This window comes from Symphalangus syndactylus, chromosome 8 (assembly GCF_028878055.3).
Source record: "Symphalangus syndactylus isolate Jambi chromosome 8, NHGRI_mSymSyn1-v2.1_pri, whole genome shotgun sequence".
Classification (NCBI taxonomy): Eukaryota; Metazoa; Chordata; class Mammalia; order Primates; family Hylobatidae; genus Symphalangus; species Symphalangus syndactylus.
Window position 1 is genome coordinate 100,165,610 of NC_072430.2, and position 15,793 is coordinate 100,181,402.

At 34.7% G+C, this 15,793-nt stretch overlaps 1 protein-coding gene across 1 annotated transcript in view; it reads right to left on the bottom strand.

The window, feature by feature from the left end:
- DNAH7 (dynein axonemal heavy chain 7) overlaps positions 1 to 15,793 on the bottom strand; it is a 380,869-nt gene that overhangs the window by 283,810 nt on the left and 81,266 nt on the right. The window contains exons 8-12 of the mRNA XM_055290080.2: positions 15,416 to 15,503; positions 14,218 to 14,398; positions 11,920 to 11,992; positions 6,684 to 6,809; positions 270 to 389 (exon numbers count right to left, since the gene is read on the bottom strand). Coding sequence (XP_055146055.1) covers positions 270 to 389; positions 6,684 to 6,809; positions 11,920 to 11,992; positions 14,218 to 14,398; positions 15,416 to 15,503 — 588 coding nt within the window. The remainder of the gene's footprint in view (positions 1 to 269; positions 390 to 6,683; positions 6,810 to 11,919; positions 11,993 to 14,217; positions 14,399 to 15,415; positions 15,504 to 15,793) is intronic.

A 15,793-nucleotide genomic window follows, 5' to 3' on the forward strand; every position in this document is an offset into this window, starting at 1 on the left:
TTCAGCACCCCTCTCAAAGGATAGGTACAAACCAGACATTTAGAAAAAAGTAACCATTTGTCATGAGCATTTTAGTTTCTGCACAATCTATACTGTGCAGAACATCTGGACAAATATTACAGACTAAGATAATTAAAGACATTATATTTAAATCTTGTAGAAATGATTTAAAACATTAAAATTGGATCTTCTAAAAGCAGTTAAAATGCAGTAGTCCACCATCATATTTTTAAACTTATGCTTTCCTACATGAAATTTCAAACCTTTACATTTTAAGTAGAGTCTCTTTGGCAGATTCCATGTGTCTCATGATAATGTTCTGAAAACTTGACAGCTCTAATGCATCCTGGAGATCATGAAATTCTTTGATATCAACTAAACGTAATTTTCTGCAAAAGATAAAAATAAACAGTAATTTAACGATGACTTTTTTGGTATTTAATATTTTATTAATTGGTCCCTTCTTAAAAATATCATATTCCTAGGTTTAATCATTAAAAATTGTGTTCTATATAATTAAATGTTAAAGAACACGAGATATTCTAATTTTAAAAATAATTCATATAATTAAATTCAATAAGAACACAACAAAATACATAACTTCACTGTGAAGTAGAAGAAAGTTGCAATAACTGGGATATGACGGGTAGTTTAAACTGGTCTTTGCTTTTAAACTGTAATAATTTAAACAGGAAAAGAGGGAGGGCTCAATGCTTCTAGGAGCCACTGCTCTGAAAAGAAAAAAATTGCAGCCTCTCTGAAAAGAAAGTGGCCCTCATTTCAGGCAGCCATGGGTTGAAGGAGTCTCACATCTAATCAAGAACCAGTATATCAAACTCTTTTGAGCCTGTCTGGTTTTTTAAAGAACACAGGGATTACTGGCGTCAACAACTTTCAATACAATCCTTCTTTTGACTACAATGTTATAGATCTTTGTTATACACACGGTTTACTCATCGAAGTATTTTCTCTGTCAGGTTAACAAAAATGAAAGAATAATATTAGCATTAGTGTCACCGTGTTCTTAAAAAAATCACATTTAATGTTTCCTTAAAGACCAACGTAAAATACTGGTTAGTAAACAAAACACATTTCAAATCTATTTCCTTATATTTCTTCCACAAGCTAAAATTCATCTGAGTTATAATGTACTCCGTACATGACATTGATAATAATTAGGCACAAAGTAGGTATAACCATTGCTAGAGAACCAATGTGTTATTCTGTGTAATTGAGCAATGTAATTAATGTTTTAAATAAAATATGTCTAAAATATAGCATAATAGCACATAGTAAACATGATCTGATCTCTTTAGCTTCCTAGTCAATGCTTTCAACATTATTTTACATTTTAAAATTGCAGCTGTAATCAGGATGCAGATGCATGTGGTGTGAGATAGCACTGAATAAGTAGTAGTTGCAAGGGCACAAGCTCTGGAATTCACCTTGCCATTGAGCCACCAGACCAATTTTCCTTAGTTTCTTCGTATTCGATTTGAAACAGAATTCGAGGCACAGAATACCATCTTTGATGTTTTGAGATTGAAAGGTTTTATACAGTACAATAACTTTCCCATGAAATCTCTGCAGATAACATTGCCCATTTGGTCAATAGGATGAATTGTTAAGAAAACAAGAAAAAAACTACCAGACACTGTTCTTGCTTTCTCAGGATAGACCCTACAATAACCCAGCAGTGGAACAATAGTTTAAATCATTGGTTTAAGACAATAGAAAGGATCAGGAAAAAAAGATATTGCTCACCATGCATTAGCTTCAATTTGGTTAGCAGAAGGGAATGTAAGTCTCTTTAAAAGTTTTATGATGATGAGTCTTCTAATCACCAAAATAACTTCTTGATTTCAATTTTCTATTAGTAGAACCAAACAGCTCCAAATTACCCAGACCATGAAACTCAGGACAGTCTCTGAACTCTTCCTATCCTTTATCTTCCCACATCCAATCAGAAGTGAATTTCTGTAGACCCATCTATCGGTCACATATCCCTCCTGCCCTCACAACTGTCACTTAATGCTCACCCCAAGCTGAAACCCACCCTGATCCCTGGCTCTGTCACTGATTTTCAGTCAGGAGGAATTTTAACAGTCCTGGTCCAGTACTCTGGACTCGGCATCAAGTCAGTATCTATCTGTGTTCTCTGGTTCTCAAAATTAATCTTCTCTCTTCTTACCAAGACCAAGTTTCCCACAGAAATTCCACTTGAAGTATCTACATTTCTTGGTTGTCCCATGAAATTTTCCCTTTCTTAGGAACATGTTTTGCTTTTGCCAGTCCTCCTTTTTTGTAACTTTCAAAGTAGCACACTATAGGCAGTGTCCTGCACTTGCTTTTTTCACTGAATATCTTCTCCTGGAGACCTTTTCATATTAACACATCGAGATTTTTCTCACTCATGTTTTATAACTACATAATATTCCACTGTGTATAGTATAACTTATTTAACTAGTCTATCAATGGATGCTGGCTTGTTTCCAGTCTCTTATAAACAAATGTCACCATAAATAGCATTATAACTATATCACTTTCTATATTCTCGGGTGCATCTGTACACTACTTATCCAAAAGTGAAATTGCTGGATTCAAGTGTTACCTGTAATTTGTAATTTTGATAGGTATGGCTGGGATTCCCTCAAACAGGAGCCCATTTCTTCAAGCCTTACTAACAAAATGGGATATCAAATTTTGTAATTTGTGGGGAAAATGGTTTCTCAGTATAGTTTTAATTTCAATCTCTTTACATTTCTTGTATTATGAGTTAGGTTAAGCATCTTTTTAACATGTTTAAAAATGATTTCATTTGTATCCTGTGTGCTGTACGGTAAATCAATTACAGTGTTCTGATCTAGTAATTTTTTTCCTAGATCCATCTTCATCAAATAATAAATTTTTAAAAGCCATTTCATCTTTAAAATGAGCTTAACTTTCTTAGACATCTGCTTTTACATTCAACTATGATTTATATTACACTGTAATTTCTACATTCTCTTGTGATTTTCATATATGCATTATTTTACAAGCAAAAATATGTGTTGTGTAGGGTATGACTGCATTACAAAGGCTATCTATGACATTAAGTGGGTTCTGTAAGTGTAAATACCAATAACATGAATTTCAACATCTTTTCTAGAGAGCATCTTATCAGGTTTCCAAACTCATGCATTTTAGAGTCACTCAGACACATTTTTGCATTAACATTCCCCAACCCACCGCCACACGTAGATATGTCATATATTTTCAAGGTCTGAGATTCAGGGTAAATGACTGCCACCAGAAGCATGCCCTTTGTATTCAATGCTGGCTACTACTCAGAGGGGCATCCCTTGTTGACTGTCCCCCAACTCTTAATACTCACATAGAGAATAAGAACAACCTAGGCTTTCAAAGGCAACACAGGGGCTTGTGGAGCTCTCTTTTCACCCACAGACTGCAAGGCTTCTTTCCCATGTGTCTTTATCATGGATGCCTTGAAGTTTGCTTCAGTTGCTGCTAATATCTCTGTCACCACAACTATGGAGCCTAATTTTGGACACATACACTTTCTATTGTTTTTTAAATTTCAGCTTTGTTACTTTTTCTTCCCCCCTTTCCTTTCATTTTCTTATCTCTTGCCTCCTGAAATCGTCTAACAGACCAAGTCTAGCATTTTATGGACAATAGTAGGTCATGGAGTCCCATCCTTCCGTGTCCAGCTCAGTGTGTTCTGAAAACGGATATAAAACAACAACTTGTGGTGTTGTTTTGAAAATGAAATGTACTAACGTACACAAACATAATTTGTGAAAGTGATATACTATATTGTATGACCTCACGACTGCATGCAAAATTAGATCATGGGCCTTGTCAGCTGAGAAGAGGTATTTGAACTCCAATATTCAAAAGAAAGGAAATGAAAAACATGGGGCAATGAAGTAGCCTCTTCCTACTTAGTAAAAGTCAAATTAAGCAGACAAAGAAATCCATACTGTACAATGGAAAGGTGGAAGAATGCATTTCCTAGAAGTATGTATTCTGAAAGCTAAAGCCAGTTTTAAGGATCCTAGCCCATTCTCTGAAGTCAGCAGAGGCCCTTGAAGTATGTAGAAGGTCAGAATATGTGTTAGAAACCCTGTATAATCTCATTACATTCTGCAGACCTGGGTTCATTCAGCAAAGTAAGCCGAGTCTGTAAGTTCAGAGAGTTCCACAGTGTGCAACTGAAAAGAGGGGAGAAAAAAATAAACTTGAATAATTTACCCACATGGAGAAGGCAGAGCTTCCTAGAAAGGCACTGGAGTGAAACTTCATGCCCAAGTATCCCTCCCAAAAGGGAATCACTCAAAATTTATAAAGAAATTCTGCTAGAAAGAAGAAATGAGAGGGAATTCTGTAAACCGAAAATCTATATAAAAATTATAAACTCTTACTGAAATATATACACAAGATTGAATATTGAAATATATGTAGGATATGAGCGAAAGTGTTTATTATCATTTTTATTTTATTTTATTTATTTTATATTTTATTTATTTTTTATTTTATTTTATTTTATTTTTATTTTATTTTAAGCTGGATGGAGTCTTGCTCTGTCACCCAAGTTGGAGTGCAGTGGCATGATCTCAATGATCTCAGCTCGCTGCAACCTCTGCCTTTTGGTTCAAGTGATTGTCCTGCCTCAGCCTCCCAAGTAGCTGGGATTACAGGTGCCCACCACCACACCTAGCTAATTTTTGTATTTTTAGTAAAGATGAGGTTTCACCATCTTGGGCAGGCTGGTCTTGAACTCCTGACCTTGTGATCCACCCACCTTGGCTTCCCAAAGTGCTGGAAGTACAGGCGTGAGCCACAACACTTGGCCCCAAAGTGCTTCTTAATTACACATGTCTATTTTCTAAAATTAATATAAAAACTTGATAAATTCCAATCAGAACACCGACAATTTTTCTCTTTCCATCTTTCTTTTAAATTAAATAAAATAGGCTTAAACTTAATAAGGAAAAGTGAATGTTTAAAAAATAGCCAAGAAGAGCATAAAAAATAGAGTTGGGATTCCTCTCACCAAATATAAGCACATACCATAGAGTTACCCTAATCAAATTAATCTGTACTTGTACAGAAAGAGATTCAAATATTACAGGAAAAAAAAAGAGAATCCAGAAAGACATTCCGATTACTATAAATTCTGTAGATTTCTATAGATTGAAGAGTTAATCCATGACAAAGGTGATAGTTCCATTAAGGGGGAAAAGATAGATTGTTTAAGAAATGATGTTGGCACAATTGGCTATCTGGAAGAAAATAAAAATGAATTCCATTCTACATTATTGGTAAAACTAACCTTCAGGTGGTCAAAAAACTAAAATGTTAAAAAAATAAAAAAATTTTACTAGTTAGCCAGGAAGATCTCACACACAATTTACTAAATAAGGAGACCTTCTTAACCAAGACTAGGAGAATTCAGAAGAAAACAGACACATATTTAGCAGTATAAAAATTTTTAATTACAGAATATCAAAGGAAACTATAAACTCAGTCAATGGACAAATTATAAACCTAAGTTTTAGCAGTTGTTTGATTTGTTTCACGTACTAGACACAGAACTAAAACCTCTGTTATTCTAAGAGGTTATCAAATTGATAAGATGAAGAAACAACAAAACACTGACAAAGATATAAGTAGAGAATTCATAATCAAATTCAAATAACAAATACATAAAAAGATGTTCAAATTCCCTAGTAGTCTAGCAAAGGCAAATGGAAGTAATGATGATATAGCATTTTATATTGATTGACAAATAGTATAATACACATAGTTAGAATTTTAGGGAAAGAAGTTCTCATTTACTGTTGGTAAAAACGTAAAGTATCAACATTTCTGGGAAAAAAATCCAGCAAAATATACTAAAATAAAAACATAAATATGCTATGATCTAGTTATCCCACTTCTGTGACTCTATCCCACGTAAACAAAAGGACCAGTGAATAATAACGTATTTACAAGGTCATTTCCTGATGCATTATTCATAGTATCAGAAACTGAAATAAAATGAATGTCCTTGGAATCAAAGTAATTCAAGATAACAGAGAAGGAATTCAGAATTCTATAAGATAAATTTAACAAAGAGATCGAAATAATTAAAACAAATAAAGCAGAAATTCTAGAGTTGAAAAACACAATTGACATGCTGAAGAATGCATCAGAGTCCATTAATGGCAGAATTGGGTTAATCGGTACAAGAAAATATATAGTTAGAATGAATGAGACCTAGTATTTGATAGCACAACAGGAGGACTACAGTCAATAATACTTTAATTGTATATTTTAAAATAACTAAAAGTATAACTGGATTGCTTGTAACACAAAGGAAAAATGCTTGATGGGATGGACACCAAACTTTCCATGGTGTGATTATTAATCATTGCATGCCTCTACCAAAATATCTCATGTACTGCATAAATATATATATCTACCATGTACTCAAAAAATTAAAAAATTTAAAAGTTTAGAAAAGCAACGTTCACTTTTTGCTCTATATACTTCTACGTTGTTTAAAACCATGTTTGAATATTGACATTAAAATGGTAATGTTTTACTTTGCAGTTAAAATAGTAAAAGAAATAATTAAGATATAGTAAAACAACTTCCCTCTATATTTTAAAAACCTCTATAAGGCCACATATACTCACTTAAAATTAGTGTGCCACAAATCTAGTACAGCCAGCATTGTGGGGTTCATTGCATTCAAGTGATCCCTAATATAACTGCTTGCAGCTAAAAAAGATTTCCTCCAAGGTTTTGGCAGAATTTCCATTCTGAAAACGAAGAAAATATTTAGTTAACAGTCTTTCAAAGTCAAAAGAAAGTATTTTTATAGTAACTGTAAATTTTGGGTAATAATGATTTAATTTTAATAAAATATGTGCTGTATCCCTCATGATAATAACAAGAAATTATGTTTTAAAATATATAAAGTTCATATGTTTTATGGTTTAGTATAATTTCATTATAAAAATTAATGATTGTGAAATTAGATTTAAATCTTTAATACAAAAGTTAATTAATTTTTATCTCCAAATACTTGATCTTATTGAATCCACAAATAATTTACAACGAACAAATGAAAACAACAGCCAGCTATCTCTCATAAACATCTTCAAAGATTCTCTACTAATTTCAGTACATACATTTAAATTTTCTATTTATTTTTAAAATTCCTCCTTTATTTTTATTTTTAAAACATTTTAAGGATATAGTCCAACCTTCCTATAGAAATCCCCTTAAACTTTACCCCGTTAATATGTAAACATCATTTATAAATCACAAACACTAATGTTCTTATCTGAAGACACATTTACAGTTAACCCTTGAATAACACAGGTTTGAACTGTGCACATCAACTTACATGTGGATTTTCTTCCACTTCTACCACCCACTCCCCGCACAGCAAGACCAATCTCCCTCTCCCTCCCTCTCCTCCTCCTCCTCCCCCTCCTTCTTTCTCTCCTTCTTCACCTCCTCCTCCTCCTCCTCCTCCATCACTACCACCATGTAAAGATTACAAGGATGAAGACCTTTACAATGATCCACTTCTACTTTATGAATAGTAAATATATTTTCTCTTTCTTATGATTTCGTTAATAAAATTTTTTCTCTAGCTTACTTTATTATAAGAATTCAGTATATAACACATACAACACATAAAATATGGGTTAGGCTGTTTATCAGTAAGGCTTCCAGTGAACAGTAGGGTATTAATAGTTAAGCTTTGGGGAAGTCAAAAATTATATGTGGTATAGGGGCTCAGTGGCCCTCATCCCCTTGTTAAAGATCAATTGTATTCTGTAACTCTTATGACTTTAATATAATAATCATCTTTTATGTATTGAAATGTACCATCTTCATCTTTCAGAATATATTTAAACATTTACATTTTATGTGTATATAGTAAGTTTAATTCAATTTTTCATGTGTGGCTGTATCACCTTTGCAATTATGAAGGATGATTTTTGTCTTTCCCAGGAGAAAAGTTGTTCTCCATAGAGGATACGGAAAATGAGTACATAACTTTTTTTGTGTGTATGTGTGGAATGGGGAATAATTTGGGGCTTTTTTTTTTTTTTTTGAGATGGAGTCTCACTCTGTTGCCCAGGCTGGAGTGCAGTGGCACGATCTCAGCTCACTGCAACCTCCACCTCCTGGGTTCAAGCAATTCTTTTGCCTCAGCCTTCTGAGTAGCTGGGATTACAAGCACACACCACCATGCCCAGCTAACTTTCGTATTTTCAGTAGAGACGGGGTTTCACCACATTGGCCAGAACTGGTCTCAAACTCCTGACCTCAAGTGATCTGCTCTTCTCAGCCTCCCAAAGTGCTGGAATTACAGGCGTGAGCCACCGCACTTGGCCGCTGGGGCATTTTAAAATGATATAAAAGAAAATAAAACTGAAGTGGCTATTTAATCATATAAGTTCCATCCTTCAAACTATTTAAGAGATTTATTCCTAAATGTTAGTATTAGAGAAAATACACAGCAAGGAGATTTTCCCATTATGTGTTCTATATTTCCATCCACGTAATAAATTGAAATACATTCTATAAATATATATATTCTGCAATGTTCCCAATGTTCCCAAAAAATCAAGCTTTTACGCCACTACCGTATCTGAAGTCTGTGCTAGTTGCTATGGGGATTAAAAAACCTATATCATATTCTTTCCACCAAGTACTTATGTTTTAACCATCTTAGTGTCCATCTGTGTCTAGTCATCTACCTATCGATCCATCAACTGATAAATGTAACGTTAGGCTTAAATACATAAATAAAGCACATAAGAACAATTAGTTGTATAGAGGCTTACAATGGAGATATTGCAGGTTTGGTTCAAGACCACCCCCATAAGGCAAATATTGCAATTAAGCACATCACACAAATTTTTGGTTTCCCAGTGCATACAAAACTTATGTTTATGCTATACTGTAGTCTACTAATCAGGCAATGGCATTATATCTTTAAAATAAAATGTAGGGCCAGGCACAGTGGCTCACACCTGTAATCTCAGCACTTTGGGAGGCCAAGGTGGGAGGATTTCTTGAGCCCAGGAGTTCGAGACCAGCCTAGGCAACATAGGGAGATTGCGTCTCTAAAAAAAAATTTTTTTTAATTAGCTGGGCATAGTGATATGCACCTGTGGTCCCAACTACTTGAGAAACTGATGTGGGAGGATCACTTAGGTCTGGGAGGTTAAGGCTGCACTGAACTGTGATCACGGCATTGCACTCCAACCTGGGAAACAAAGAAACCCTATCTCAAGAAAATTACAAATGAAAAAAGGAAGCCAGGTGCGGTGGCTCACACCTGTAATCCCAGCACTGTGGGAGGCTGAGGCAGGTGGATCACTTGAGGTCAGGAGTTTGAGACAAGCCTGGCCAACATGGTTAAACCCCGTCTCTACTAAAAATACAAAAATTAGCCGGGCGTGGTGGTGCACACCTATAATCCCAGCTACTCAGAAGGCTGAGGCAGGAGAATCACTTGAACCCCGGAGGCAGAGGTTGCAGTGAGCCAAGATCACACCACTGCACTCCAGCCTGGGCAAGAGAGCGAGACTCTGTCTCGAAAAAAAAATGTATACACCTTAATTTTAAAATACTTTATTACCACAAAATACTAACAATCACCTGAGCATTTTGCGAGTCATAATCTTTTTGCTGGTGGAAAGTTAATGGTTTCTAACTAACCAAGCTGTGGCAATTTTTAAAAATAAGACAGCAATGACATCTGCCACATCATCAATTGACTCTTCTTTTCATGAAAGATTTCTCTGCAGCATTCAATGCTATTCGATAGCATTGTACCCAACTAGAACTTTTCAAAATTGGAATCAATCTTCTCGAACTCTGATGCTGCCTTATCAACTAAGCTTATGTAATATTCTAAATCCTTTGTTGTCATTTCAGTGTTCACAGCATCTTCACCAGGAGTAGAATCCATCTTAAGAAACCACTTTTTTTGCTCATCCATAAGAAGCAACTCCTCATCTGTTCAAGTTTCATCATGTGATGGCAGAAATTCAGTCACATCTTCAGGCTCCACTTCTAATTCTTGTTCTCTGGCTTCCAACACATCTTTCCAACACATCTGCAGTGACTTCCTCCACTGAAGTCTTGAGCCACTCAAAGTCATCCATAAGGGTTGAATTTCTTCCAAACTTCTGCTCATGTTGATATTTTTACTACCTTGTATGAATCACAAATGTGCTTAACAGCATCTACAACAGTGAATCTCTTCCAGAAAGTTTTCAATTCACTTTGCCAAGATCCCTCACAGAAATCACTATAGTAGATATAGCCTTTCAAAATTTTTTTCTATAATTTCAACTTTTATTTTAGATTCAGGGGGTATAGGTGCAGGTATATTTGTTACATGGGTATATTGTGTGATGCTGAGGTTTGGGGAACAGTTTATCCCAACACCCAGGTACCAGCACAGTCCCTGATATAGTTTGTATATCCCCTCCAAATCTCAGGTTGAAATGTAATCCCCAGTGCTGGAGGTGGGGCCTGCTGGGAGGTGACTGGATCATGGGGACAGGTTTCACAAAAATGGTTTAGCATCATCCTCTTGGCACTATCCTCGCAATAGTTCTCATGAGATCTGGATGTTTAAAAGTGTGTGGCATCTTCCCTCTCACTCTTCATCCTGCTCTCTCCATGTGAGATGCCTGCTCCCGCTTTGCCTTCTGCCATGATTGTAAGCTTCCCAAGGCCTCCCCAGATGTCAAGCAGGTGCCAGCACCATACTTCCTATAAAACCTGAACAACTGTGAGCCAATTAAACCTCTCTTCTTTATAAATCACCCAGTCTCCGGTATTTCTTTATAGCAACACAAGAACTGCCTAACAAGGAACCCAATAGTTAATTTTTCAACCCTTGCTCCGTTATGGAGATTGCTTCTTTTCTTAAACCTCATAAAGCAACCTCTGCTACCTTCAAACATTTCTTCTGCAGCTTCCTTACCTTTCTCAGCCTTCACGGAACTGAAGAGAGTTAGGGCTTTGCTCTGGATTAGGCTCTGGCTTAAGGAAATGTCATGGCTGGTTTGATCTTCCTCCAGACCACTTCCTCCATATCAGCAATAAGGCTGTTTCACTTTCTTGTCAGTCATTTGTTCACTGGAATAGCACTTTTAATTTCCTTTGCATTCACAACCTGGCTAACTGGTACTAGAGGCCTAGCTTTGGCCTATCTTGGCTTTCAACATGTCTTCCTCACTAAGCTTAATCATTTCTAGCTTTTGATTTAAAGTGAGAAATGTGCAACTCAGAGGCCATCGTGGGTTACTTGGCCTATTTTCAATACTGTTCTCTCTCAGGGAATTAGGGAGGCCTTAGGAAAGGAAGAGAAATGGGGGAGTGACTGGTTGGTGGAGGAGTCAGAACACACACAACATTTATTGACATCGTTTGCCATCTTACATGGGTGCAGTTTGTGGATTTCCAAGATAATTATAATAGTAACATCAGAGATTACTGATCACAGATCACCATAACAGATATAATAATAACAGAAAAAGCTTAAAATATCGTGAGAATTACCAAAACTGACACACAGACCAGACACAAAGTGAGCATATGCTGTTAGGAAAATGATGCCAATAGACTTGCTTGACAAAGACCTTCAGTTGCAAAAAACCCTCACAAACCTCCTATTTGCAAAAAACACAGTATCTGTGAAGCACAACAAAGCAAAGTGCAATAAGATGAGGCAAGCCTGTATATGAAATATATACATACACACATATACATTTATTTATATGTAAATTATAAACATACATTTGAGAAAATATAATTGGTGTATAAATATATAAACATATACAGAAATGGTCACATAATCAACATTCTTAGAGAAATCTGATCACTTACTCAGCACGATGGGGTGGAAGTTCATCTGTCTTCTTACCATCTTTCTCTCGAGGATCTTTTAAAACAAAATCAACTAAAAGAAAATTTTAAAATTCTGATAAATAACCTTATATTAACTGTAGTACATTTCCAAGCAATTGCAAAGCTAGTTCTACTAACTGTTTAAATTATATTAAAGTTATTTAATAATCAGCAATTTGTGCATTTGTGAACAGAAGAAAACTTTTAAAATCTTACAAGAAAATGTATCATGTCTGTGTCTTTGAGGATATATGTTCCCTTTCTTAAAACAATGTGTCCCTCCTCTTTCATTTGAAAGGAATAATTGCTCTTAATATTACATTTTCCTTTATAGCTATTCCATCAAAAATATTCTTGTTGAATTCAAGGTCAACAATACAGGATAGTAGTAGTTCTATTTCACTGAGAAAAGGTACATACAGTTGGCCCTCTGTATCTGCAGGTTTATATTCAGAAAAAAATAACAATAAAAATAACAGACAATAATAAAAATGATACAAATAAAAATACACAGTGTAACAACGATTTACATAGCATGTACATTGTATGAGGTAGTATAAGAAATCTGGAGATGATTTAAAGTATATGGGAGGATGTACATAGGTTATATGCAAATACTATGCCATTTTATATCAGAGACTTGAGCATCTGCAGATTTTGGTATCTGTCGGGGAGGGGAGTGTCCTGGAACCAATCTCCTGTGGATACCAAGGAACAACAGTATTGCCTTGTTCTCTTTTAAATTGCATAAGGGCATAAAACAGTCTTGTTATAAAATCAGTAAAGTCAGCTACCTCGCTTCTGTCTTCTATGGTCTTTAATTCACATTTAATTCTAATTCTTCTGCCCGTTTTTCAAGAAGCTCTAATATGCAAATCGTATGTATTACCCCCTTCCCTACAATCCTTCAGAGACTCTCCTTTACCTTTAAGTGCTCTAAAAAGGCATATAAGGCCCTTCAGATTCTGTCCCCTTCCCCAGATGCACCCTATGCTTTGGCTTCAGAATTGCTTAACAAGCCCAGAAGAGCCTCTCATGGGCGTCTGCTATCATTCACACCATTTCCTAGGCCGAGCATATTCCCAACTAGACTGTTGCTCATCCTTCAAGACTTAGTTTAGGCTCCTCCAGAGTCCTTCCTAACAAGTCAGAGATGACCTCTTCTCCCTTGCAGTGTATCTTCTGTTTCTTTCCTCTTTGGACTTATTACTTTGCTTTATATTTAGTTATTTGTCTATCTCCCACATTACACTATGAACTCTGAGGGCAGGGATTAGGCTTTTTATTTTTATATCACCAGTATACTCCATAGAAGTCATGAATACAATGAATGTCTTCCACCAATAAGGGTCCCCACATTACTCCAAAGCATTATTATTTCTTCAACTTTGAACACAGCATTCGTCATACTAGGTTTACTATCACAACCAACTGGAGACGCTTTTTTTAAAGTACAGATTCCAAGGCCCTGACTCCAGGGATTTTAATTCAGGTGGGGCCAGAAGTCAGTATTTTTAAAACGGTTCTGGTAATCAGTCAGCCTTAGCATCTATTTGTCTGTACCATGGGTCAACAAATTATTTATGTAAAGGGTTAGACTGTTAACTATTTTCGACTTTGTGGGCCACAAGGACTCTGTCACAACTGCTCGATTTTGTTCTTGTAGCTCAAAAGCAGCCAGATTTGTAGATAACATGCAAATGAATTAGTGTGGCTATGTTCCAATAAAACTTTATGAAAACAGGCAGTGGCCAGATTTGCCTGTGAGCTATAGTTTGTCAACCTTTGGTCTACTGCAACAATTCTGTATTAATCACATTCTAATTTATGACATAAGTAATATTAATGTTCATTGTTAATGCTTACACTTTTAGGTAATTATTTAAATATGTATGTCTTGTCTCATGTCTACACCAAAAGATCCTGAAATGAAGAGACCATCTTAAAGGGAGAGACTATCTCCTAAATGCCTAATGCCTTGCATAAGTTAGACATTCAATAAATATCTTGAGAGATTGAAATTAATGTTTTATAATTTTCTTCAGTGCTATCCTTTGTGGTGGGGATATATCCCTACAAATAGAAATAGAATTATTTTTTGTAATACTACATTAATGGAATTTGCCTCAGATCTTAAGTAATATAACAGCAATGTAAGAAATGGCATAATTATAATATTGTGACTAGTTTCAAGTATAGGTATTAATTATTAATACAAAAATTATCTTTAATGAGACACATATTCAAATTAAAAATCAAAGCATAATACCAATTTACCTACGGATTTCTTTACACTAAGAAGATAATCCTCTCTCATTTCATCAGATAACGTAACTATGCTGCCAGTGAAGACTTTCAGACGTTGTGGAACTAAATCCAGTACATGTTCTAGCCAAGAATCTTCCATTGGGGCTACATGGTCTGTATCAATTCCATGGTGAATATAATAGTAATATCTCTATAAAAAGAAGATAGAAAAAATGTAGATGTTTAACAAAAGAAGTATGTTTATCAAAATAAAACTACTGAGCAAAATTCAAGTTTTAGGAGAACAAAGTATTTATAAAGCATAAAAAAGTATTTGGTACAATTCCCATAGGCATTATTTGAGATCTCCTAAATGTTACAAATGTGTATTTTCATGAAAACTAAAACTCTTATCTCAGTTAATAACTATACTGTAAAACATCAAGTTATATTACCAAATACATGATGTACTTAACAGAGTCCATGCTGAATTAGTGTTTTGTAAATTTTAAAAAATGATTTGTTAGTTTTTGTCTTTTTATTATTATCAGAAGTAGATCTTAAAAGCTGTAAGCAAATCAGTATCTCTATATATTAATTCCAAAAATATTATACAATAGGATTTAGGACATTTCCAACTAGCCTATTAATATTCCATACTATAATTTTATAGCTGCTATTGTGTGTGTTCATAAAATATTCATTTTAAAACAACTTATTATTTCTATAATAATGAACATTTAACTTCAATATATGTTCACAAATTTTTACAAGTCACTTATTAGAAAAAATTTAAATGTCAAAATACTTTTGAATTAGCAGTGTTGTCTTTGATATTTACATTTTTAAAAATTATTATGTATTTAAATACTTGAAGAATTACTATTTCTAAAGTACATTAATATGCCTTGTAAAATATACATTACATAATTATTATAGGATAATTTCTCATAAAAAATTAAGGCATGTAAAGCTATATATGACTGAAGCTGGCTTTAATATGGAGAGCAGGTAGATTTGAAATTTTTTTAAATTGTGGTCTTAGGTGGCAAGGGAGAGAATGATTTCTTCTATAAATCCCATAGAGCCTTTTTATAGAACTCTGTATTTATTCCTATGTCCACAGAGTTTCACAAAGGAGGAGCACAGAGTGATCTCAAAAGTATAAAATTATCTTCAAGTGTTTCTTTCATTTTCAATTATACTGACAAAAGAAATGGCCAGTTACCAAGGTGTCTTTCTCTATAGCAGAAGCGGTCGGTTTTGGAATTGTGCTTCCATCAGGGACAGCTGAGTCTAAGTCAGCATCTTGTTGCCTAAGAAAACGATAAACATACTATTCAAAAGTAGATAAGGGGCAGTTAGAACATAAAACAATGGATATAAGAACACCAGGACTATTTTCTATTAAATCATAAGGAAAAATGAATTGTTGAACATTTTACAAACAGTATACACATTTGTTTGGTGCTATATTCCTCTCCAAATACTTTATTCATAGACAATTATATTGGAAGTTACTTGCAAGACCTATTCAGAAATCACACGCTTCTTGATGGCCTTTACTTATTCTTCCTCATTACTCAAGAATCAAGCTCTCTCTTCT